The sequence below is a fragment of the Terrapene carolina genome, unplaced genomic scaffold (assembly GCF_002925995.2).
Source record: "Terrapene carolina triunguis isolate 2854851 unplaced genomic scaffold, T_m_triunguis-2.0 Scaffold790, whole genome shotgun sequence".
NCBI classification, from domain to species: Eukaryota; Metazoa; Chordata; order Testudines; family Emydidae; genus Terrapene; species Terrapene triunguis.
Window position 1 is genome coordinate 14,532 of NW_020665141.1, and position 25,052 is coordinate 39,583.

The window sequence follows — 25,052 nt, forward strand, 5'->3', positions numbered from 1 at the left end:
TGAGCTGCCAGGCCCAGAGGTGCCGGGGCTATGAGCTGCCAGGCCCAGAGGTGCCGGGGCTGAGGCCTGGCAAGACCTAGCACAAATTAAGCACTGTTTGGGGGTCTCCAAGCCAAGGACTGAGCAGAACCGACCCTGCCAACCGGCTCACAGCACATGTCTGCGAGTCGTGTGTTTCACCATAAACAAATAAATACCCCCCTCAAGTGGTGGCTCAGTGGTATTTACATCTTTGCATCTGGAAGGAAACCATTGAGATCAGTGAAAGTGGGGTCATCTCTGAAACAGTAACACAGAGGTGGTTGGAGTGCTAGTCGTTGGGAACGGGTCTGCTTTATGGGTAGGGGTGACCTGGGTGTTAATGTTGAGGCTGATGTCAGAATTGTTGAGGTACCTTTAGCTGGTGATTTCCTTAGCTTAGTTTGAGGTGGGGATTGTTCTGTGGGTGACTTCAGTTACCCCTCTTCTCTTAAATTGTGCTTAGCAACTGTAACCATCAACCAACCAGATCCTTTGTTTCTGGATAATATCATGAGCTACGTAGCTCTGTGGTATCAGAACAGACCTGGATCTAACCCATGCTGGCCCTATGTTGCAAACATGCTATCCACCAGTGAGGCCTGGGACTCTCCTGAGCGGATTCTGGGCAGATTAGATGCCTCCATCAGCTCTGCCCCCCTCTTTCCAGCTCAAGCTGAGGATGAGAGAGTTTAGCCATAACATGAGAATTTGCACCTTATTTCCCAAGACACACCAATCCACCCCCCCACACACACGCACACCCTCAGCCATATAAGGCAACCTTGTCAGCTACACACTTAGGTCTATAGCCATGAATACACAGCAGAGGCTGTGTGGAGATGACGCCACTAAAAGGCCCCAAGGGACCAAAATATAAATACCTCACTGTTTGCCTGGCAACCATCGCCACAGGGACCGTTTGCAGCAGAAAGAGTTGCATTTAGGGTTATATCCCAGCTCAGAGTTCTTCCAGTGTTTTGTGTTACCATGGAAACAGTCCCAAAGCCAGGACGAGGCATTGGGCCCCTTGCTGGGAGAGGAAGAGCCCGCCCCTGTAAATAAATGGATTGATAGAAGTAGGAAAGGCCTGAAGGGGAGTCAGCATGAACCAGAACACCATTCAAACTGGCATTCCCCAGCGCCTCCGGGCCAATCCCAGCTCCCCCACTGACTCACTGGGTGGCCTGGGGCATGAGTCTCAGTTCCTCTTCTGTAAAATGGGGATAAATGAGGCTTTGCCCATGGTGGTCGCGAAGCAACATGTATTCCCTGCTGTTTGTAAATGGCTCAGAAGAGGTGCTGTGCTGGCTAAGCACTAGGAATGATCACCATTCAAATGGAGGGAAGGAGGGCTTTGAACCTGAGGCAAAAAGTACAGCAGTGGCTAGAAATGCGGCCCTGTGATCATCTTGCTTTGCCAGCTTTCCCCACACCCATCATATTGAATGTGCTCTGTTTACAGTACAGTTATCTCCATGGGACAGATGGGGAGGCTGAGGTACAAAGTGACTTACCCAAGTCACCCAGCACAAGAGCTGGGAATAGAACCCACAGCTGCTGTGTCCCTATTCAGCCCGCTATCTCCTGGACCACACAGCCCCTCTGGCCAAGCCTGGCCTGGCCGCCAGGCCAGACGCTCAGCCCCGTCTCTGGAGCCGCAGCGATTGCTATTAACTCTGCCAGTTTTCAGCACCAGCAATTGAGACTGTGGAGTCAGGACTGTGCTGGGGATTCGCTGATGCAGCAGACAGCGGAGACCAGAGACGCCCTTGTGCAGTCAGCCTGGCTCTGCAGTGCTGACGGCTTTCAGTGGTGGTTGGTTCAGCTGGGCCGGGGCGAGCTGGAAGACAAGCTGGAGAACACAGCGCAGCACCGGGGTTGCTGAGGCCCTGAAAAAAGATGGGCAAGGAATCCTCTGAATCCAAAGCAGAGGCCCCCGGGATTGTTATTTGGTGGCAATGAGACAGTGGCATCAAGATGGTCTGGAACAATATGATGCCTTGATGGGCTGGGCAGCCCTCCCAGATGCCTCTGCCTGCTTTAGCACAACCCCTGCCCCTAGCCCCTGTCAGAGCTTCGCTGACAAGCTTTGGAATCTGCAGGAGTTACTTCCCCGTTGCTGGGAAATCGGGTTGTTGAAACCAATAAGAGCATTAACAAGGGAAATGCTCACCCCTCCCCCAGGCTCTCGGCGGGCTAATTATGCCAGTCTTAATAACAGCCTTTTGTCACCAAGGCTGCCTGCAAGTCTGCCCCAAAACACAAGGCAGTCGGAGCACCGTCCGCAAAGTCCTCTGGCTTGGGGGAGGGGGGCAGCAGTCCCGAGGAAGGGGGCTGATGAGGAGGTTTGGGCCCAGGAGAGTGGAAGCACCATGTTCGTTACAGTGAGATATGGAGGTAAGTGGAGGAAGCTCAGACTTTGCCCTCTGGACCCAGCTTCTCCGAATCAGCTGGTTTCTCTGATCGTGAAACCTGACAGCATACTTTGTGTTCCTCTTCTTGCCACCGTTCAGTGATCCTATCCGTTTACCTTAAGTCAGTGGCCTGGGCAGGTGTATTTGGGGAGACAGTGTTGTCTAGTGGCTAGGGAACAGTGCAGGGAGTCAGGAGACCACTGACTCACTGTGTGAGTGCTCTGTGACTCAGTTTCCCCATCTGTAAAACCAGTATTTCACCTCCTTTGTAAAGAGCTTTGAGATTGAGGGATTAAAAAAACTTAAATCAGAGCTAAGCATTATCTGGTATTATTTGCAGACAGACCTCAGACTTTACTCCATCTTTCTAAGGGAGGATGGTCACTGCAGACTTTTACTGTTCTGGGGTTTCAGGGCCATACAGCATAATGAAACAATTTGAGAAAAGACACCAGATGAAAACCAAGTTCCCGTGTTTTCCAGCTGCCCCTGCTCCTCAGAGGGGTCTGTGCTTCTCTGAAGTGCAGCTCCTGCATCCTCAGCGAAGTGACTGTGTAGAAATGGCATCTCTGCTCCCTGTGTGTCTGCAGAGTCATCTCTGATCACATCAGTGACTATAGCTTTTCTATTCATTCGTACTCCATGTCCCCTTCCTGCCAAGTCTCACCTGCCTGCTGGGCGACGCTGGCAGCTTTGGGCCCCTGGCAAAACAGGGGCTGGGGGCAGCTTGTATCATTGCAGCCCAACTCCCAGCTCACTTGCTCCAAGTGGACTTGCTGTGACCCCGGGCCCACGGCCTGGGCACCAGCAGCAGAGTGAAGGTAGCCCACTGACTGAAGGGCTGTTTAGCTGCAGAAACGGCTCCCCTGAGAAAATGATAGTTTGTTATATTAATATGGAGATACACCTATCTCACAGAACTGGAAGGGACCCCGAAAGGTCATCGAGTCCAGCCCCCTGATTTGCTTTGTAGAATGTAACCTTTTGAGCACTCTTAAAATGAAGGATTGACAGCTCAGGCAAGGCCCAGCAATAGCATTAGCGGGCACCGTGCAGGCCTTACCCAAACTCCGCTAATGGCCCTCAATCGCAACCCTACAAACTCTGCTATTCAAGCTTTGAGCCCTCCAACATCTCTTCGAAAACACTGCAGTCCTGACCTGCAGCTCCCCCTGCTAGCCTACCTCTGGACCCCTGCCCCCAGTCTGTTGCTGCACGTCCGTACTGACCTGCATCACCCCTTGCTGTTCATGTCCCGGGCCTCTCCAATCTCGCTGAATTAGCAAGTTTTTTAGGCAAATATCCACTGGTGACTAAGCTGAGACTCCCAAACTCAAGGCACGTGTGACATTCGCGGGTTTGCAGAGGGGAAAGCGAAGAGCCCGATCACACCCTAAGTTTCCTATTTCTTCTATTTTATGAGACCAAGTTTAAAAGAACAACCTGAACCCACAGGCATCTTATGAAGCAGTGAGACGTATTCCTAAACCACCAGAATACTCTGGGTGCCTCCTGGTCCGGTTTGATTGTGGTTCTAAGGACCAGGGAAGGAGAAGCACAGGTCTGCAGCACCCCAGGTCTGGCTGTGACACATCCCCTTCTGCAGTAAAACTGCCCCTCCCTTTTCTGTCTGCCACATTCGCTGACATGAGCAGATAATGTCTGTCTCTTCCAGGGGCAGCTCTATGTTTTTTGCCGCCCCAAGCACGGCAGGCAGGTGGCTTTCGGCCTGCGGGAGGTCCGCTGGTAACGCGGATTCGGCAGCATGCCTGCAGGAGGTTCACCGGTCCCACGGCTAGCCGCCGCCGAATTGCTGCCAAAGCCACAGGACTGGCGGACTTCCTGCAGACATTCCGCCAAACTGCTGCCCTCACGGCAACCGGCAGGCCGCCCCAGGCACGTGCTTGGTGTGCTGGTGCCGCCCCTGGTCTCTTCACTGGTTCAGCTCATTGGGTTGTGCAGCCCTTAAACTTGGGGAAAATCTCTGTCTCCTCCTGTGCTAATTCCCTTTCTCTGCTTCACAGCTGACTGCCAAGAGATTGTGAACGTGCACTGCCGGGTCCTGAGCCTCACCGCGCATCTGAAGAAGAAATGCCAGTGCAGGCCAGAAGGTACTGTCTCTCTATCCCCCTCTTAACGGGAGTGAAGGCCACCTGCCTGATGGACAGACACAGATGCTCTTAGAGTATCAGACATGATGAGGGAGCTGGCGGAAAGGTGAAAAATGGGTCAAACTGGGATTAAGGGGGTCAGACTGAATCGCAAAAAAGAGGGGGTGGAGCAGATGATGTATTTCTCTGTCCTGTCTCATAAACTTTGTGATCAGTGTAACATACTAAAGGTAATACACTGGAAAATACATTTATAGAGCTCCTTGGGATCCCAAAGTCCTTTACTAAGCAATAGACAAACTAGACATACTGTAATGGTTTGCTGGGTGTTTTAGTGACCTAAAAATATTGATGTTACAAAACGTGGGGGCATAACCACTGCGTACCAGAGGAGGCAAGTGAATTTCATGTCTCTGTAACCAGGTCACTTGTCAAGGTTGAGTCTCTCCCTGGCTGTGTCAAATGGGAGTAGCTCCACACCGGTCATGGACAGTGCAGACGCAGCTGAGGGCTGCACTGGACAGTCAGGAAAGTTAATCCAAATGAACTAAAGCTGGGAATTTAAACTGGATTAGTTAAACTGCATTAGATGCTTGTGTGGACACACTTATTCAGAATTAAAGTGACCTTAATTTGGTTTAATTTAAGTCACTTTCCTGAGTCACCCTGTGTAGATAAACCAGCCCTAACGCTGTATGAATTGTAGAATTGTGGGTACATAGGAACTTCTTAATCCAATCTCTCTCTCCAGATTGCATTGATCTTCTAGATGAATCAGGGACCCTGATGAACCTGAGCGAAGTGGAAAGTCCTGCATCTGACCTGGCCAGTAAATACCTACAGGAGAGACAGTGCTACATCCTCATCAGAGTCATTCGTAAGTTACTTGTCAAGTCCCTCTGTGGACTGAGAATGCTACTGTGCTCCCTCCAGGGCAACATCCCCCATTATAGGAAAGGATCCCCACTCCTTCCTTCTCTGGGATTTTGTTTGTTCTAAACAAAGGTACATGAACGAAGTTAGTGGGCTATCCATCCTACTGTATGGAAATGAATGAAAAGCACACGAGAGCAAAGGTACAAGCAAACAAAGGAAATTATCAGCATCCATTGCAAATGGACACTGCAAAAGAATGTATGGATGTAGGTAGGTGGATAGAAACCATGCGGCAATTGTATCCTGACAAACTCCCGACACCAAGTGCCATGCTAGTGTGAAACAATTACTTCTTCTTGAAGTGACTTGGCAGAACTACCCAAGCTAAAGCAGGTCTGATGGCCCAGTAATTTTTTCCAGGCTATGAAATGAAGGAGCATGGTTCTGCTAATTCTGTTGGCAGGAGGAGAAGGCTCGGAATCAATCTACTACGAATCTCTACTGGAAAACCTGGGAAAACACCACCCTGAGCTGGCAGGTGAGAGCTGGGCACCCAGTGCATCAAATCACCATAGGGAGACCAGTGATATAGATGTGTAACATCAAACATTGTCAGTCAAATCCCTGCCCCAGGCACCCTCATGAGCCCCTGTATTTCATACCCCTTTTGCAGAATTTGGCCTGAGGTTTGATTGTGACTTTTCCCAGAACTGACTTGGCCAAAAATTGTTGTTGCTCTGGCTAAAGGAACAAAAGATCCAAGGAACATAGGTGAAAAACTATCAAAAAGCCAAAATGTGTATGTTCAGCTTAAGCCAGAAAGTATTTCCCATCATACTAGGCATGCAGTTTTCCATCTTCAGTGTTCTGCAAACATTGTTTTACTAATCCTCATTACATCCAGGGTTGGTGGGTAAGTTACCAACTCCATTTCCTGCATGGGACAACAGAGGCAGAGGGATGAAGTGTTTTACATTAGGTATAAAGAGGGATGGATGGTCAGAGCAGGGATTAGAAAGCACAGGAGTTCCTGTCTCCTAATCCTGGGCTCAGGCCACTAGACTTCATCACTCTTTCTATTGCCATATAAACAAAGGAAGGAAACAGTTAGCTGGCCGAATCCCTGGTTTAGTAGACAGGAGCCTAGCAAGAAACTAACAGCGGGTTTCTGGGTTTGCTTCCCAGAGCGGCTGCAGAAGTTATCAGCACACCCTCAGCTGAAGGACAACACAAGGAGGAGTTCCATGCAGAGAAAGTTTCGCCCACTTAAGGAACCACTCCTGGGCTCCCCAGCCAAAGTCAGAAGCACACAGCAGAGTAAGAAAGGCTCTGCTCTCTCCAGCAGGCCCACCTAGGTAGAGTATCATCCCTTGCGGGAACAAGGCCTCCAGCAGTTTGGAAGCATCTTCCAGAGACCCTACACAGGGTCAAAGACAGCCAGCCAGGTGTAGTCAAACTGTAGGGCAGGATGCAAAAGGCCACTGCTTTATAAGCAGCACACTGCATCCTCCTCACAGCCAGACTGAGCCATAATCAGAGACCCCCTGGAACCTTTTTAAATGGAAGGCTAGCTAGGCTTATGCCACCCTCTGAAAAAGAGTTTAGACCTGTCAGGGGTAACAGACTAAAGTAGTACAGACTTACTTTTGGTACTAGCGACTGACACACACAGAGCAGGTCTCTTCTGCAAGAAGGTGCCCCATCTATAGTCAGTCACAACCCAACAGAAGTTAGTTAGTTCCCAATGAAGTGTACGATGGGAACACCTAACAACCCCTACTAGAACTAGGGGAACTTTGTGATGAGTCAGTGTTCTCAAGCCTACTTGCTGCAAAACATTTCTCCTGCACTGTAAATTCATCTCCCCTCCTCAGGCTAAGGGCAACTGGTACATTTATTTAAAAAACTATTGACATTAGTGAGAGATAAATGTGTATTATTTTATTCCTGTTCCCACTACACTAGGTATGGGAGAGCAAAGTGGATTGTATTCTGTCTGCTTCATCAAAAGCATTATTTACATTCCAATGAGAGGCTCTTTATGCCTGATCATGCATAATCCAGAAAAGACTCAGCTTGACTTTCAATTGCAGGTTGAGTTTGTAGGGCTGGCTATCAAAGAGACAATATAGTCTTGGAGACTGAGCAAGTCTGATATGGAATCTTTGCAAGGCAGCCAGCCAGGAATCCCCATGTCTCTTTCACAGTAACTGCTCTGTAAGTGGCCTTTCTGAAAGCACAGTTCCAATGTCTCCTGCCTCAAGCAGGAACAGGTTCTCATTGTACAGTTGGGTTTGTTGACTGAAAGGAAAATGGCTCCTGGAGGAATATTTTATGAACCAGACTAGAACGTAATTCATAAAATACTGAATACACAGAATAAAAACAGTGGTTTAAAGGATTGTGAGAAATGCAGTTTTGTTCAGCGAGAAACTAGTTTCTTTCACAGATGCTTTAGCACATGTGCAAACACTGGTCCAATTTTGGATCTCATTTTCACTATATGTTTGGAGTAGCTCTGACTCATTAGTTATTCCAGATTTATATTGGTGTTCCCGAGATCAGAAACTCACCCTTTATTCACAAAGCAGCAAGACTTCAGAGTGTCCTTTGCACTTAAATTTTCCTTGGCAGTCTCTCCCAGGACACTGCACAGGGCAGTCTGACTGCAAGCAATGCATAGTTCAGGAGACACTAACCAGTGCCAAAAGTTAGGGGGGTGGAGGGGGGGGGGGGGGGGGGGGAGAGAAGAAGAGAAAGAAGAGGCTTACATTGCAAGACTGGGGTATATCCACTGTTTTGATAGTTTTAGAGGAGAAATACAGCTTCCCAGTTTTGCTAAACAGCAAAGAGTAACAGAACTGCACCAGCATAGATTGTTTCCAGCCACTGTCTTCCTTACCAATCCATACAAGGAATGAGATTCAGACACTACTGTCCAGTGTTCAGCAGCAGCTAGAAAGCTATGACAACTAAAATAACCAAGAGTTAAGAGATTTTATCCATCTGTAAAGAAAAACCAACATTAGTATGCAAAGCATTCTTTTGCTGGTCACACAGCAGCTTCCAGCTGAAGCCTGCTGACTGTTCGTGTCAGTTTCACTTGTGCCAAGGTAACCCGAGTTGCTCCATAGCCCATCAAACTGAAAATGGGGGCTTTTTGCAGAGCCAGGTCTGTGGAGAGTGTCAAATGCATTTCAATTACTGACTAGTTGTACCTGATTTTGTTAGATGAAGCCTTGCAGCTCCTAGTCCAATGTTAAAGCTGCATGTGGCACCAGCGAACTTAACCTGATGCTAATGACCTTCAGCATATTACTTAACCCACTAAGACCCAAAATAAGATCAGCCAGCTGTGTTCTTAGTCAGGCAATTGACCAGGTCACATTTTTCCTTCCACACCTCTGTCCCCATCATGTCCGTGAGCTGAGAGGATATTGAGATTTACAAGAATCCTAGTCAATGAAGCACTTGCAGGGCAGTGCTCTTAAAAATTCTCTGCTCTGGCCTTCTGAGCAGATAAAAAAGTACAGCAGGGGTTGTATACGTGTCCTGTGAGAGGAAATCCAGGCCTGGCTTTGTTTGGTTTTGCTGAGTCATCCAGCTACATGGATTTTAATTATTTCGCTCCCCTTGTTTGGAGAGGAGACGAAGAAAACACATTCGGAGATTAGAATGACATCCTGCAGTTTAATCTACAGTAAGAAACACAACATACAAACTATTCATAGATTAAAATAAACCATCTCCTTTTATTACATATTTCACTGTAGCAAATCAAACGAGATCTGGATTCTAAAAGCCCAATCAAATTCCAACCATTGTTCTTTCCTAGCGCTAACATGCTTCTGTAATTGCTAAGTGGTTCTTTCCGCTGGTCGGACTATCATTCCCTTCACCTGGTTACTTTGGTCACTAGCTATTCCTTCTAGTCTCTTCCGTTCTTGCTGTACTCCAGGCTCCTGTTTCCCTGTGTTAGCGCTGAATGTCTTCACAAGAGGGAGGAGACACCTACAATAGGAGAGGTTGGAGAAGCTCAAGTTCAACATTAGGCAGAAAGGACCCTCATATGTCAAATGTCTGAGTGAGGCAAATGCCCCATGATTAGCCAGAACGTGCAAACAGGGGTACCAGTTCAACCAAGCACAAAAGGGGGTTTTGTCTACTCATCACTTCATTTATTTAGCATGTTGCTCCAGGAGAAGGGAACCCTTCTCCCCCGGCAAACGGGCAAGAAACAAGGGAACTGGCTGGCAGTGCTCTGGGAAAGGAGTAGGCTCCCCAAAGGAGCATGGCAATAGAGCATCCAACCCCTAAAAAGGGATCTCCAAGCCCACTATTGGGAACACCATTTTCATTCTGCTAAGACATGGACCAAAGGTGTCCCTCTTCCCCTTTCCATGATTCCTGAGCATCTTTATGGAGAGGACTACATTTTTGAAATGGCAGAGATGTGAGACTTTGGAGTCACTTCAAAGACAAGGACAGCGACCTCTTCCACATTTAGAGGGTTTGGTTTCTTTAGGAGGAACTATTAAGCTGCTGTTCGAAAGCCCTACCAGACTAAACCACACTACTCTTTCAAACATTAGCTCGTCAGTCCCAGGCTTGATAGCTGCCCATCTCTGCACCCTGCAGCAAAACCAAGCAAAAAAAACTCACCATTATTATATTTGCACTGCTTCAGTGCCTCGCTGAAACCTTCACACAAGGTCAAGTCACTCTGATTGGTAGCACATTCCAAGAACTGCTTCATCTCATAGTGGCAAGGTCCATACTGTGGCTGCTGGAACGCAGGCTGCCTGGGCTCCTACAGACACCAAGAAGAAAAAAACATCCCAGTTTAGGGAGACAAACTCTGGGACAGAAGTTCTCTCTCCCTCTTGTGTTCATCTCCTCAATATATTTCACTCTATATGCATCCGAAGAAGTGGGTTGTAGCCCACGAAAGCTTATGCTCTAATAAATTTGTTAGTCTCTAAGGTGCCACAAGTACTCCTGTTATTTTTTCTGGGACAGAAGGAGACTAATACAATGATCTATCGTGTCTAGATTTTCCTGTTTACTTGCCAGTCAGGGCAAATGTGTGAATAAACTGAGCTCATGTCCCATCATCTTGAATGGTTTTCAAAATAATTACAGTCCCAAATTCTCAGTGCATAATCAAATAGAAGGGAGGGCCATAACTGAGAAATACAAAAAAAAAAAAAAAAAAAAACACTTTCCTAGACACCAATAGTCTCACATTAGCAAAAGCAGCATTCCAAATGAAAGGATTTTCCCCATTCAGAGAGGTAATGGAAGCTTCCATCATGCTACTCAAGTTGTTCGGATGTATACACTTAGAAGGACTATGTTGTGATAATTCAGCCTACAAATTTGCCCTGATTGTGAGCTCCGCTGTGAGAAGTGAGTGAAACTTCATCACATCACAACAAATGCGGATTGGAAAAGGTGATCAGGCCAGAGAGTGGGACCCAGATGACATCTGGGATATGAGACTTGGCCTCAGCACCACCACTTGGTACTCTTTTCCTTCCCTATCTTCTCTCTTTTCCCTTCTGTCTAATAAGCATCTGGCTTATCTGGCCAGGACTGCATATTTGGCAACAATGCTATAAGCCAGTAACCAGAAAGAGGCAGCTAAAAGTAATACCCCAAGTAGCTCAATGCCAGTACAAGTTTGCCAGGTCTCAGAGTGCTGATAGAACCGTGTGCTGTGCCTGTGTTTTTCCAGCATCGAGGTTGCAAATGAGAGAGTCAAAACTAGAGACAAAAGCTCTATTGTCTCTCTTTGCGGTTCTCTTTCCCTCGTGTTCATCTTGTTTTGTCTCAAAAGAAGCAGGATTAGACTTAAACAACAGCAACAGCTCCAAACCACCTCAACTAACTTATTCTCTTCTCCCCAGAAGAGACAGTTATTTTTGATACGATCTAAGGCCTGGTCTACACTAGGCTTTTATGTCGACTTTAGCGCCGTTATATCGAATTAACCCTGCACCCGTCCACACCAGGAAGCCATTTAGTTCGACATAAAGCTCTCTTTAAATCGATTTCTGTAATCCTCCCCAACGAGAGGATTAGCGCTAAATTCGACATGGCCATATCGAATTAGGCTAGGTGTGGATGGAAATCGACGGTAATAGCTCCGGGAGCTATCCCACAGTGCACCACTCTGTTGACGCTCTGGACAGCAGTCCGAGCTCGGATGCTCTGACCAGCCACACCCCCGGGAAAATTTGAATTCATTTTCATTTTCCTGTCTGGGCAGTTTGAATCTCAGTTCCTCTTTGGACATCGAGGGGAGCTCAGCAGCAGTGGCAACTATGCAGAGCTCTCCAGCAGAGATGGCCGTGCAATCTAATAGAAAGAGGGCCCCAGCATGGACTGATCGGGAAGTCTTGGATCTCATCGCAGTGTGGGGCGATGAGTCCGTGCTTTCAGAGCTGCGCTCCAAAAGAAGGAATGCTAAGATCTACGAGAAGATCTCCAAAGCCATGGCAGAGAGAGGCTACAGCCGGGATGCAACGCAGTGCCGCGTGAAAATCAAGGAGCTGAGACAAGGCTACCAAAAAACAAAAGAGGCTAACGGACGCTCCGGATCCCAGCCCCACACATCCCGTTTCTACGAGGCACTGCATTCCATCCTGGGAGCGGCCGCCACCACTACCCCACCCCTGACCGTGGACTCCGAGGATGGGATCATGTCCGCGGCCGGTTCCTCGTCGGACATGACAGCGGACGGGGAAGATGAAGAAGGAGATGAGGAGGACGAGGCAGTCGACAGCGCTGGCACCGCTGATTTCCCCGACAGCCAGGAGCTCTTCATCACCCTTACCGAGATCCCGTACCAACCGTCCCCATCCCTTACCCCGGACACAGAATCAGGGGAAGGATCAAGCAGTAAGTGCTGTAAACATGTAAACATTTATTTAAAACAGAACGGTAATATTTATACTATTAACAATGTACATTTATAAAAGTTCTGTAAACTAGTAAAAAAATAATCAGGTACAAAACAGGAATATTTACAAAGGTAACAAATGGGTTTTCATGATTTCTCTGTCTTGGGCTCTTCTCAATTTAGTCCCAAGTGTTTTAAAAAATTTTCACAATGTCCGTTACTCCATGATTCCCAGGCCCAAGACGCTCCACTCCATAGTCCCAGTGCACCTACGCGAAAATCCGGTCAATGTGGCCGGGGATCGACGAGAAATCCTCGTAGGAGAACTCCTCGTAGGTCTCGTGGAGGTAGAGCTCAAGCCTGTTGATCAGGTTCCGGGGTAGGGCGATCTTAGTGGGCCCTCCGTGGTAGCAGACATGCCCCCTCCACGCCACAATCAAGTACTCTGGGATCATGGCCCGACATAGCATGGCGGCATACGGCCCCGGTTTCTGCATGCTTTCCCGCAGCATGCGTTCTCTCTGGGTGTCCGGGATCCTCAGGAGGGTGATGTCGCTCATGACGCCCTGCTTTGAATTAGGGAGGGGAATGTTAGTATTGGGACTGCTTTACAGCCACGCGGTGGAGGGAGAGGGGCAGCATACAGGGATCTTTCCCTGGGACAGCCGCGAGGGGGTGGGACAGGGGCAGAGTTGATGCTGTCCTGATTGCTGGCAGCAGAGACTGGCATTGCTTTCAATGTGAAAGGAGGCCAGTGCTACTGCTGGAGTTTTAAGCAGCCACAAGTCTGCGGCTTACCATTATTGCCCGCTCCAGAAGTTCAGGTCTCCAGCCACAGTTCTCTGAACAGTCCAAGACCTCCGCAAGTCCACAGGCACTGAAGGCGACGGCCGAAAATTCGACCTTGTCCTGAGTGCGCATGTGAGAGGTGCAGTGCATGGTCTTGTTCACAGAGAAAGACTAGGTTCTTTGTATACAATTTCATTTATCTGTCTCAGGAATTCACTCCCTTTTCACAATTCACACAGACACATCTGCGACTGTCTCCCAACCCAGCCTCTCAGCACACTCCCAGAGGCTAGCGCAGATTAGGCGGAGGAAGAAGAAGACGCGTGAAGACATGTTCTCAGAACTAATGGACTGCTCCCGAGCCCAGGCAGCCCAGCAGACACAGTGGAGGGAGAACTTGTCACAAATGCACCGAGCAGTCATGGAACGGGAGGAGAGGTGGCGTCAGGAGGACCAACAGGCTACTGAAAAGCTGCTTGGACTAATGAGGGAGCAAACGGACACGCTCCGGCGCCTTGTGGATGTTCTGCAAGACCGGAGGCAGGAGGACAGAGCCCCGCTGCAGTCTATCTGTAACCGCCCTCACCCGCCACCAAGTCCCACACCACCCTCACCCAAACTCCAAAGAAGGAGGGGCGGCAAGGGCTGTTAAAACTTTCAGTCAACCCCTGCAGACTGCTCTAGCACTAGAAGGCTGACATTCCCCAAAATTTCATAAGTCCTTTCCCACCCACCTCACAGAAGCCCCCGTCCAAGTTTCACACCCCACGTTTCATGTCTGGTTCGCAATAAAATGTTTGTTTCTCTCCATTACTGTTTCAGTCAGGTTCTTTTGAGGGAGAGTCTGTCTGGAGGGGGGGAAGGGGCTTGGTAATTGGGCAGGACAGTGACCTTTAGCAGGGTACAGAGGCGGTGTCAGGTCCAGCATCAGGACACATACACAGTGCAGTCACTGGTTACCCTGGTCAGTCTGGGAGGTGTTTTTCATGTTCTCCATTGAAATAACCAGTCCACCAGTGCGGAGCCTGTCATTCCGGGAGTTTAGAAGCATCATTTGCATCAGAACACTGAACCCGCCCCCCGCCACAGTCTGCGTCCCCGGTTTAAAATATTCCCGCGAAAACAGCAATACAGACAACGCTGTTCATTAACAAAATCGAAATGATTTTATTTTTTGGGAAGGGGAAGGGGGTGAAGGGGGTATGTAACTGGAGAGGATAGTCAAAATGAACTGGGTAAAGAAACGGGGGCAGGTTCAGCTTCTCTGTCCACAAACTGAAAAGTCACTGGTTGCCCTGCTCACTCAGGAACCTAGCTTTCAAAGCCTCCCGGATGCACAGGGCGTCCCGCTGGGATCTTCTAATGGCCCGGCTGTCTGGCTGGACGTAATCAGCAGCCAGGCTATTTGCCTCTAGCTCCCACCCCGCCATAAAGGTCTCCCCCTTGCTCTCACATAGATTGTGGAGCACACAGCAAGCTGCAATAACGATGGGGATATTGGTTTCACTGAGATCACAGCGAGTGAGTAAGCTTCTCCATCTCCCTTTGAGACGGCCAAAAGCACACTCCACCACCATTCTGCACTTGCTGAGACGGTAGTTGAACAGTTCTTTTTCTGTGTCCAGGGCGCCAGTATAGGGCTTCATGAGCCAGGGCATTAGCGGGTAGGCTGGGTCCCCGAGGATGACTGTAGGCATCTCCACATCCCCAAGAGTTATTTTGTGGTCTGGGAAGTAAATACCTTCCTGCAGCCGTCTAAACAGACCAGAGTTCCTGAACACACGAGCGTCATGAACCTTGCCCGGCCATCCGACGTAGATGTTTGTAAACCGTCCCCGATGGTCCACCAGTGCTTGCAGCACCATTGAAAAGTAGCCCTTTCTATTGATGTACTGGCTGGCCTGGTGGTCCGGTCCCAGGATAGGGATGTGAGTCCCATCGATAGCCCCTCCGCAGTTTGGAAATCCCATCGCGGCAAAGCCATCTATGATGACCTGCGCGTTTCCCAGGGTCACTACCTTTGGGAGCAGTACCTTCACGATTGCCTTGGCTACTTGCATGACAACAACCCCCACGGTAGATTTGCCCACACCAAAGTGGTTCGCGACTGACCGGTAGCTGTCCGGCGTTGCAAGCTTCCAGAGGGCTATGGCCACTCGCTTCTGGACAGTCAGGGCTGCTCGCATGCGGGTGTCCTTGCGCTTCAGGGCAGGGGACAGCAACTCACAAAGTTCCAGGAAAGTCCCCTTCCGCATGCGAAAGTTTCGCAGCCACTGGGATTCATCCCAGACCTGAAGCACTATGCGGTCCCACCAGTCCGTGCTTGTTTCCCGGGCCCAGAATCGCCGTTCAACAAAATCCACATGCCCCATTGCCACCGTGATGTCCTGGGCGCTGGGGCTCGTGGTTTCTGACAGCTCTGTGCCACTCTCCGACTTCAGGCTCTCACGGCGGTGCCGTAGCCTCCTCGCCCGATTTCTCTGCATCTGCCTCAGGGAAAGGTGTATGATAAGCTGCGAGGTGTTGAGAACGGCCACAAGTGCAGCGATGGTCGCAGCGTGATCCATGATCGCAGTGCTGTGGCGTCCGCGCTGTCACTGACCAGAAAAGTGCGCGAACTGATTTCCCGCCGGCGCTTTCATGGAGGGAGGGAGGGCGTTAGTGACGGACGGATGACGACAAATTTTTTTTACCCAGAAGGCATTGGCGGCTCGACCCAGAATTCCGATGGGCAGCGGGGACTGCGGGAACTGTGGGATAGCTGCCCACAGTGCACCGCTTCCAATATCGACGCTCGCCCCCTTAGTGTGGACTCACAAAGTCGAATTACTGTCCTTAGTGTGTCCTTAGTGTGGACACACACGTTCGACTTTGCAATATCGATTCCACATATTCGATTTAAGTAAAATCGAATTACCCTCGTAGTGTAGACATACCCTAAGAGACTGTCGGACAAGGGGGGAGGGGAATTCCTGCTTAAAAACTCTCCAGCTAAAAGGGAAAAAGACGGCCTTAAAACTTTACATTTCAAATGCTGCAATGGTCTTTCATTCTTTTCTGTATCTTTTAATAAAAAGTTAAAGGATTTTGAATGGTGCATTTGCCATGGTCCTAAGCAGGCTGAGGTCTCTGTATGCCAAACCCCAGACCTTGTTTAAAACGGTTTACTGTTGGGCAGTGACTGGGTTAGGTTAACACCTTTGACTCTTTGGGACCATACTGTAAATTACTAGAACAGCGACCAACATTCAGCCAAACAAACCACATTTTATGTTGAGTTCCAGCGAGCTCCTGTTCTGATACTTTGTTCCGGCAGGACAGGTGGAAATTGGAGGCTTCTGGACTTTAACTGGCTATGTAGACTGCACCACTAGATACCAAGGCAGGGATTCTTATCTGTTAAGACAGGGGCTAGTACAATTGGACCACAATCCCCATTTACAATACTCAGGTGCTACCACAACAGAAATACAGACTGCCTTATGTCCCATTTAAAGAAATATTCTAGAGAGGGCAGTGATGAGAAGCAGGGAGGCAGAATGACTGGGAAGGCAACATCTCCATCAGTCTGTACTGGGGGCCTTTTAAGAAGCAGCTCCACATCCAGCAAGTAACCTTGACTACAAGAGTCCAGAGCTTTGCAGAAAAAGTCTTTCTAAAGGAGATTCTAGGGTTTCTTGTACAGGCCACAGCCTGCCTGCCCAGCACCTAGAGATCTAGCTAATCCTCAGGGCAGGCTCTGTTTTATGTAACAGTTACTCCATGGGTTGCACTTTGCTAATAATTTCTACTTTCGGATGCCCCACCAGGTGATGGGAATTGCACAACATCTCTCCAAGGGGACAGGTGGATCCCAACACTGCTTCCAGGCAGAAAGGAAACAAGACTTGCTGCTCTGCATCTCCAAAAGCTCTTTATGGACCTCAATCTTCAATAGCCCGGTAAAACTGGTCAGGGTTAGTCTCCCTTTACACAGAGAAAGTGAAGCAGAGCAATTCAGCAACTCCAGTGCCAAAGAGTAACCATCATCAGGGGCAGGATTAGAACTAGTGAGTTCCTGCCTTCCAGTACCAGGACCAGTTCAAACAAATGAGGGCCCAGAAAAGTCATCTAATTGCCCCTCCTTTTAAGCAGCAAGGCCCAAGGCTAGTGTGCTCTGCCTCAACTGGCTAGAAGGTCAATCTCAAGTGCAGGACTGGAGACCAGAGAACATGTCTGGCACTTTGAGTTTGGGATGACAGTTCAGGTAACAGGGAGTGGAGGTTTCCTATTAAACATGAAAAAGAGGGAGGGGGGGGGGGGGAGAGACATGTTTTGTGCCCCAGTCAGGACCAGTGTTAGCTTCTCCAGCTAGGAGAAATGAAGGCAGGTTAATGTCAACTGATTTATTTTAATCTAACTCCTAAAGCCAAGGTAGGCTTTCAGAAATTAAGTTCAGCTAGTTTCAAAATACCTATACCCATTGATTTTTAATAGATAAAAATGACAGGTTTTTTTTTTCTGTTTAATAAAGGCATCTTATTAAGTTTAAAGCCAAACTGACCAGCAAAGTTCAATAAATCAATGTTCCAAATCCAGAGAGAGAATATACATGTGGCTGTTTCCTCTACCGACTAGCATCAGGTTCTGTTCTCTTGTCCCCACTTAAATCTCAGGTTTAGCCTGACCAAACTGGTTCTAGGCACAAACACGCCCCTACACACAAGGCACCTCAGAGGCTCCTTAGTAATAGCAGGACTTAAGGTGGATATTGTTTTTGTGATCCTGGAGTGTATGAAGGCCCACTAGGACACCTGACAACCAGCCCTGCTTCCTGGACTCCAGGAACCTCTGAAGAATAGTTTCTTGGTGAAACCATGGAGCTGCATTACCTGGATAGTACTGGCTGGTTTCGCTGGCTCAGTGCTGCTACCGCCACTGAATGCCCCAGTGAGAGCACTGCCAACCACATGGCCCACTGCAGATCCAACAGCAACCCCGGCAGCAGTGGTAGCCATCTGGGCCATCAGGCCAGGCTGCTGGGGCTGACCTGGGGCTCCAACAGCTGAAGGTGGAGGATGAGCTGGTGGGTGAGCATGAGCTGGGGCTGCACTGCTGAGCACAAGGGAAATGGACAAGGAGAGGAGAAAGAGTTTAGTGAAATTTGTAAAGGAAGGAGCTTACGTTAGACATAACTATCATAGGAATCACATACTCCAGCAGCTCACTTGCTTGTGGTCCCACCTAGGTATATGCCAAGGGGGGGTAAGAGGGAGAATACACTGTGGGATACTTTTCGGAGACTGATTTGCATCCAGTTTAGCAGCAAGTGAAACAAAAAGGACCCCATGCCGCTGCTCAGTTTTCACACAAGTCAGCTCAATAGCTTTGTGGTTACAAATCTGGCACTGCCACCCCAGAAACAGATCTTATTTACTTCCTCCCATGTTTCTGTGTGCACAAACTCAGGAATTTATTCCACCTTCTAAACATACACCCACTTGCAGGCAAATATGTCAAGATGACACCACCATGGCTAAAGTCACCTCGAGACACCCATCCCTGTCAGCTAGCCAAGGGCATTGGTAGGAATGCAGCTGGTTAGTAACTAGTTGCAGAGCAGGGTCAGGATCCCAGAGGGCGAGGTTTGTCTTTCCAGGCACAGGAGGAAGTGCAGCGTTTATAGTTGGTGTGATTATGGGGGAGGAGCAGGTGAACAGACAGACCAAAGGTGACCCCACAGCTGACTTGAGGAGTGACTCTATGTGAAGCCCTCCTTGGGGTGATCACCAGGGCAAAGGACAGCCCAGGCTGGAAACAACGGCACCGCTAGCCCATTAAGGGGCAGGGATTATACATTACCAGTCGGGAGAGATTCCCCACTTCACCGTGAATGGTCCCTTACGACGTGCGCTAAGGATTTGTGCTAAACCAGCTGTTTGACCTTGTATGGGGCTGGGAGGCTCAGCGCACCTGTCCCAGGCCCGAGGAAGAGCTGGGTGTGTGGCCAACGCCACTTCCCCCCACCTTGTCATTCCGGAGAGAGGCGCTGCATAAACACCGGGCATGTTAGGAGCCGGCCTTGGGGCGCAGGGCCTCCCGCAGGGACAGGGCTGGCGCCAGCGCTAGCTAATGCCCGCACCGGGCGGGGGGGGGGGGTCACAAAGGAGCCCGGAGCCCCGGGAGCAGGGGCTGGGCTGGAGCCCCGGGAGCAGGGGCTGGGCTGGAGCCCACTCGCGCTCTGGAGCAGGGCCAGGGACTCACGCGGACTGTCACTCCCGGGCAGCCCCTGGAGCTCGGGACCCTGCACCCGCCATAGGGTCACCCTACCCCAGCCCCACCTGACTGCAGCCGGCCGGGCCGCCGCGCTCCTGCTCCCCCGGGGCATCCTCAGGCCGCCGCCGTCCCGAGTCTCCTTAAGCACGGGCGCCGCGCAGCCGGTTTAAAGGGCTGGCGAGGGAACCCACGTGGCCAGGCTCGGCCACTACTGAGCATGCGCCCCGTGAATCGCGCATGCTCAGTGACAGCACGTGAAGCCGCTGCCCTCACTAGGCCTGCCAGCACTTTGCTCTCTGCGCAGGCGCCCTCCCTCCACGTGGCCCCAGGCCAGAAGCTGGCTGTCCTAGAGCCACACATTTGACCTTCAGCTGCTTTCCAGAGAGTGCTGGCGGGAGCCAGGCAGGGACGGGCCTTGTGGTCAGTGCAGGATAATGCCCAATGAAGGCACCTTGGCCTAAGACTCCAATGCCACTGGGAAGAGTCATTCCCACCAGATCGGTCTGTGTGTCCATGAGCTCTCAACCCTGCCGCAGCATAGCATCATCCAGGGTCATCCTGGCCAGCCTCCCTGGCCTTCTGGTTAATTGGGGGGGAATCCTGTAAAATTGTTTTTGAGGTAACTTGAGGTCATGAGTGGAAAAGGCTGAAAACCACTGGTCTGTCTGTCCCTGCATTTCTAAAGCCCCCACCATGGTATAGATATGAAGAGCTGTAGATGAGTGATACAGCGTGCCCCTTGGTATATTTCTCGCATGGCCTGCGGCTGTATGGCTTGGGCTGGGAGCCCATTACACCCCAGCAATTAAGCAGAGTTGGTTCTAGGGGCTTCTTGGACAGGGCACCTCCAAGGGATGCCCAGTGATAGCGCTTCTGCTCTTCCTTAGTAAGAACTGAACTCGTGCCCAGGTGTTGTGGGAGGGAGTGCTGTGCTGTGTTATTGGAGGTGTCCTCTGCTTCCAGGACAGTCAGCCTGCTCCCTCTCCTGGCCAGGCAACATTGTTGGAGACTAGTTTGTCTCTGCACACCACTGACCTCCAGTACAACATCTTTAGTATATCCATAGCATTCCCATTGTTGTTCCAGAAGACATATAAATTACTGCAAAGGCAATTAGTTTTCCCAGGGCTAACATCATAATGGCAAGTTGACGTATTTTTGGTAGAGTCTCCTGTACCTGCTCACTAATAATAGATATAATTATCGCACCAGAATTCAGTCAGTTTAAATGATTATCACTGTCCTTTTGTCATGAGACAAACAACTCGTGTGTCACATGGTTCAGTAACTAGCCATGTGCCCACCAGAGGGTGCTATCTGACTTCTTTTAGCTGCACTACCATAAAGTTCAGTATGGTGGGTGTATGGAAGGAAGATGGAAGATACACGCACACACACACACACACACACACACACTCACTCACCTCTGAAGGTGCTCCTTTTACATAATCTGTTACAAAACATCGTTCAGCTCTCACGGGAAATCAGGATTTTAATATTTGTCTATCAGGTATCTCTAAGGCATCTGTCACCTTAGTATCTAAATCAATGCACATTCAATGAGCATTTTACCCCAAACAAGGTTTATCACAGTTGAAGAAGTCGTATATTGCTAGCGGTAGGTTTAAATTGAGAGGTAGGGTGCTGGCCTGCGGCTTGGAATACCTGGGTCAGTTCCCTCTTCGGCCCCAGACTTTGTGTTTGATCCTGGGGAAGGCTCTCTGGACCTCAGTTCCTTGTTTGTAAAATGGGAATAATAGTACGGCCCTGCCTCACAGGGGCGCTATGAGGATATATCAGAGACTGAGCAGAGCACAGATACTGCAGTCATGGGGCCGGGTAAGTACCTAAGATACTTTGTCCCCAAATCAGTAATAACCGAGTGGGCTATAGTATCAAACAGAGGCATTGTCTTTTCTTTTTTCTGAAAGTGGCTCCAACAGGTGTACCCTCAAAAGCCTTAGGGGGTGCTTTATTCTCTGCACTGGCTCTCCAATGCATGTAGAGCCCCGTTCAGCCTCTCTGTCTTCATAGTCTAAAGTTTCCAAGGGACTGGCCCTAGCTACTTTTCCCTTCACAACTATCAACTAGGACTTCCCACCAACAGCAGAGGTTCACGAGTGCAGGAGAAAGAATTTCAGGAGCTGGCCTTAGCCTCTGCAATTCATCTCGCACATGATCAGAACAACCCATAGGCTTCACCCTTCAGCATTGCCACTTCTCCCAGTTTGTGAAAGCCCCAGGTGCTGGAGTCGCGGGATTAGGTGAGCATCTGAACTTCCATTTAGAAAAAGGTTTTAGCTCTGATGGTTGTAGAGAAATGCTTGAAAATATGAATCCTAAAGACTATGACACCAGAAGACAAGTAAAAGGAACCCACAAATTATTCCGTTCAAAAATCTCATGATTTTTAATCCTCTCTCATGTAGGTTGGTGATAGTGCCGCTTCCAGAACTAAATGCAAACCCAATCGTTTTAGCTCAGCTGCTGCACTAATGGGGGCTGCATAAGTACCGATATAGATAGATTAGAGAGTTATACAGACAGACCTCTTGACGATTTCTTACTCCCCTTTCACCCTGCTTTGGCATCTCCACCGGTCTGCAGCTCAGCCCCATATTTTTCTGAGAGAAACAGAGTTAGTGTTTCTGGAAATGGCAAGTATGTGACGCGTCACTTCCATTGTGTAGGGGAAAGACACTCTCCATCCTGACCTCACCCCGCTACTAGGGTCTATGAGATGCAACCCCCAGCTCCAGAATCTGATCCCTGCAGGGAGCTGCTGAGCACACCAAGGAGGTCACAAGCTACTGAACTGTGCCCCACATATGCCGGTGTTCCCCTTCTCACCGGAGAGCCCAGCCAACCACCCCAAGACGCCCTGAAAACCAAATGGAAAGACACTGCCCCAGAACCAGGGATTTTTTCCATTGGTTGCTCAACCCTTTTCATTATGGCAGGAGGGGGAATGGAGAAAAGGCACCAAAAGCCAAAGCACCATAGGAAACCTCACCGTCTTCACCACCAAATTCCAGAGAGCTTGTTCACCAAGGCAGGAAAGTGGAGATATTGTGAGCACAGCTGCAGGTTCATGACACCCCATGCAAACAGACCCAGTTCAGACAGGCTGACTTTGTTCAGAAGTAAGAGCCCCAAACCGTAACAGAGAGCGGGGGGGAGGCACCACATCCGCCGGAGTCTGACTAGGGGAGTTTCGTAGCCCTTTCCCTATTATCGTCTGGCAATTGCCATCCCTTTCCGTCATCACATGCACCATTAAGAGAGGATCTTTGCAATGGACCTTTGTTGTTTCTTGCCCAGAAGCTACTGCAGGCTGCAGGGAGATGGCTAAAGAGAATAGCACATTCCCAGGGGAGTTAGTGAGGCTGGGGAAGCACTGAGGGAAACCTGCAACTGAGGGAGAATATCCTAAGCTGACTCAGATATCTGTATTTTGATGTCAGGAGTCGCCATAGGGCTTGGCTGATGCCCAGAAGCTGCTTCCTGGTTCAAACCACGGTGCCCCCAATCAGCATGGAGGCTTGTGCTTGTCAGCCCTGGGCAGCAATGTCCGGGAATGATACCGAGAAGGCTGTGTTCCCAGTATACCCTGAACTGCAGGCTGTGGCTGGTTGCTTCAAATCACCTGGCCTGCAAAGTGTCCACCTTTGAGGCCATGGCGGTTTTGTTTTGGAGAGCTTCTCAAAGGGGAATTTAGTGCTAACAAATGTGTCACAATCCAGGTGTGGCCCAGGCACAAGTAGCCATGCAAGCGTTCCTACCTCCCACGCTCAGTGGTGAGAGGGTAGCCCATCCAATCCTTAGCCTAGATGCTGATACTGCCAAAGAAGGCACCCGCTGGTTCTGATAGCACGTGCACCAGGAACTGGACTGAGTTGCAGACTCATGTCAGGAAGGTCACTGAACAATCCTCAGATGCAGAATTGGTTGGGCTGTTCTCCCCGCTGCGCCGAGGTCTGGGCTCAGTATGTGTGTTCTGCAGTTGTTGAGGTATTTGTTACTCAGGCTTTCCAGAGTGCGCTGTGCAGTGTCCCACTGAGTCTGGTTTTCCTAGATTACATCCCAGATGCTCTGCATGTTGTTATCTACAGGAACGCACTCAGAGCTGACAATAGCCAACTGCAGCCAGCTTCACACGCTGCTAGGGAAGCCGGAGAGTTTTGTCATGTCTGCCTCAGTATCTGATTTTCAGGTCTGACCCACCCTTTGCTTTATCTGGCCCCCTACGCACTGTGATGATGACCCTGTAGTTGTGAGATCCAGGTTCTCAGAGGTGAGCTGACAGGGGTTTTATTACAGGGTGGAATAACTTTTCTCTCTCCTGATGGTTTTTACCTTCTTATGAAGCAACCCGCGAGGAGAAGGGAAGGCACGTGAATGCAGAGCTCACACTCTGACGTCTGTTATGAATTTGCACTTCATTTTCTACAGCACAGCGCTGCCAGATAGAGACAACAAAAAACCCTGAGAGGGCAAACCACTCTCTTAAAGTGCTTGGATACTTAGTTTTTTCTTACTACCCCAAGCAGACAGTATCTCAGGGATTAAGTGATACGGGGCAAGCGGCTTTCATCTCTGGACACATCTGTCCAAATGTGCCTGACTTCGTTTAGCTGGTCTCAGTGTACTGGGCCACATCACAAAACCACCCCACAGTGTGGCATGGCTAGCGGCAGTCTCCACCCCCCCCCCCCCCCCGAAGGCCAGGGCAGGTTCAGCAGATCAGAAATGAGAGGGATGGGTGGAGCTGTGTAGGGGAAGCTTTCACACTGCTTGTCTGCCCTATGTCTGGCTCTAGCCATTGCTAGCCCTCTCTTCGGAGAACGCAAAATCACTGCAAAATGAAGACGCCTCGCCTGTCCGTGAGACTGGCTGACTCAGGGGATGGCTAATGGGACAAGGAGCCTTGCTCTTGTAGGTCACCGGCCCAGACCCCAGTCAGGTCCGTGATAACCAAAAATCCTGTCGGAGGGTTGTGCATATCCCAAGAACACTACGACTGGTAGAGAGGCCAAGAACTGAACGTGCCATGGGGACTGGCTATCTATCTTAGGTACTCGTCTGGCCCCTGTCACTGTCGGATCTGAATGCCTCACAATCCTCCCCACGGCCTGTGAGGTGGGATTGGGAAGACGGAACTCTCTTCCCCGTCAGGGTTGAGGCACATTGACCCGGCACGATGAAGGCAGCTTGTAATGCCAATCTGTGGCTAGATCCAGGACTTCTGTCTCCAGGGCATTACAGCCACTTTATAAGAGTTTAATGGAAAGAGGACATTGCAGTTTGGGAACAGAACAAAGAGCTGCAGATAAGATGTATATGAATTTGATTTCAGTGGGATAAGAAGTATCCTTATCTGCTTATTTATTAAGCTGTTCTTTGCAGCAGGCATTTCCCTAACTAGATTCCCCAGAGGGGATGCTCCTCCGCTCTGCTCTCTCTCTTCTTTTTCTTTGATCCTCTCCTCATTCTCTTGCCTTGGCTTTTGGTCTTTGCCCTGAAATGGAGATGGGGAATCTGTCAGTGCCACCCACGCCCCTGGCGGATCAGTCCCAATGCTGCACCCTGCAGAAATAATTCCTGAGAGCCAATGAATCATCACATAGCGCAGGCCACACCACAGCCCTCTACAATGTTTCCCTTATTCCTTCAGCTTCACCT

At 49.7% G+C, this 25,052-nt stretch overlaps 2 protein-coding genes across 3 annotated transcripts; one reads left to right on the plus strand and one right to left on the minus strand.

The window, feature by feature from the left end:
- The first annotated feature begins 2,393 nt into the window (after window positions 1-2,393).
- On the plus strand, window positions 2,394-6,781 carry CUNH22orf15 (chromosome unknown C22orf15 homolog). The gene is given in 6 exon segments (XM_024195544.2): window positions 2,394-2,418; window positions 4,460-4,546; window positions 5,298-5,423; window positions 5,886-5,960; window positions 6,608-6,744; window positions 6,746-6,781. Coding segments are annotated over 6 exon segments (486 nt in total).
- Window positions 6,782-9,098: 2,317 nt separating this feature from the next.
- On the minus strand, window positions 9,099-19,558 carry CHCHD10 (coiled-coil-helix-coiled-coil-helix domain containing 10). Of its 2 annotated transcripts, none has more exons than XM_024195539.2 (4): window positions 19,436-19,558; window positions 17,987-18,206; window positions 10,085-10,232; window positions 9,099-9,433 (listed from the first exon to the last, which is right to left on the minus strand). In XM_024195539.2, the coding sequence occupies exons 1-4, from the start codon at window positions 19,480-19,482 to the stop codon at window positions 9,414-9,416; spliced, it is 435 nt and encodes a 144-aa protein (XP_024051307.1). In that variant the 5' UTR covers window positions 19,483-19,558; the 3' UTR covers window positions 9,099-9,413. The 2 variants fall into 2 exon arrangements, with proteins under 2 accessions (XP_024051307.1, XP_024051306.1); XM_024195538.2 differs by having other exon boundaries at window positions 17,987-18,209.
- Window positions 19,559-25,052: the final 5,494 nt, after the last annotated feature.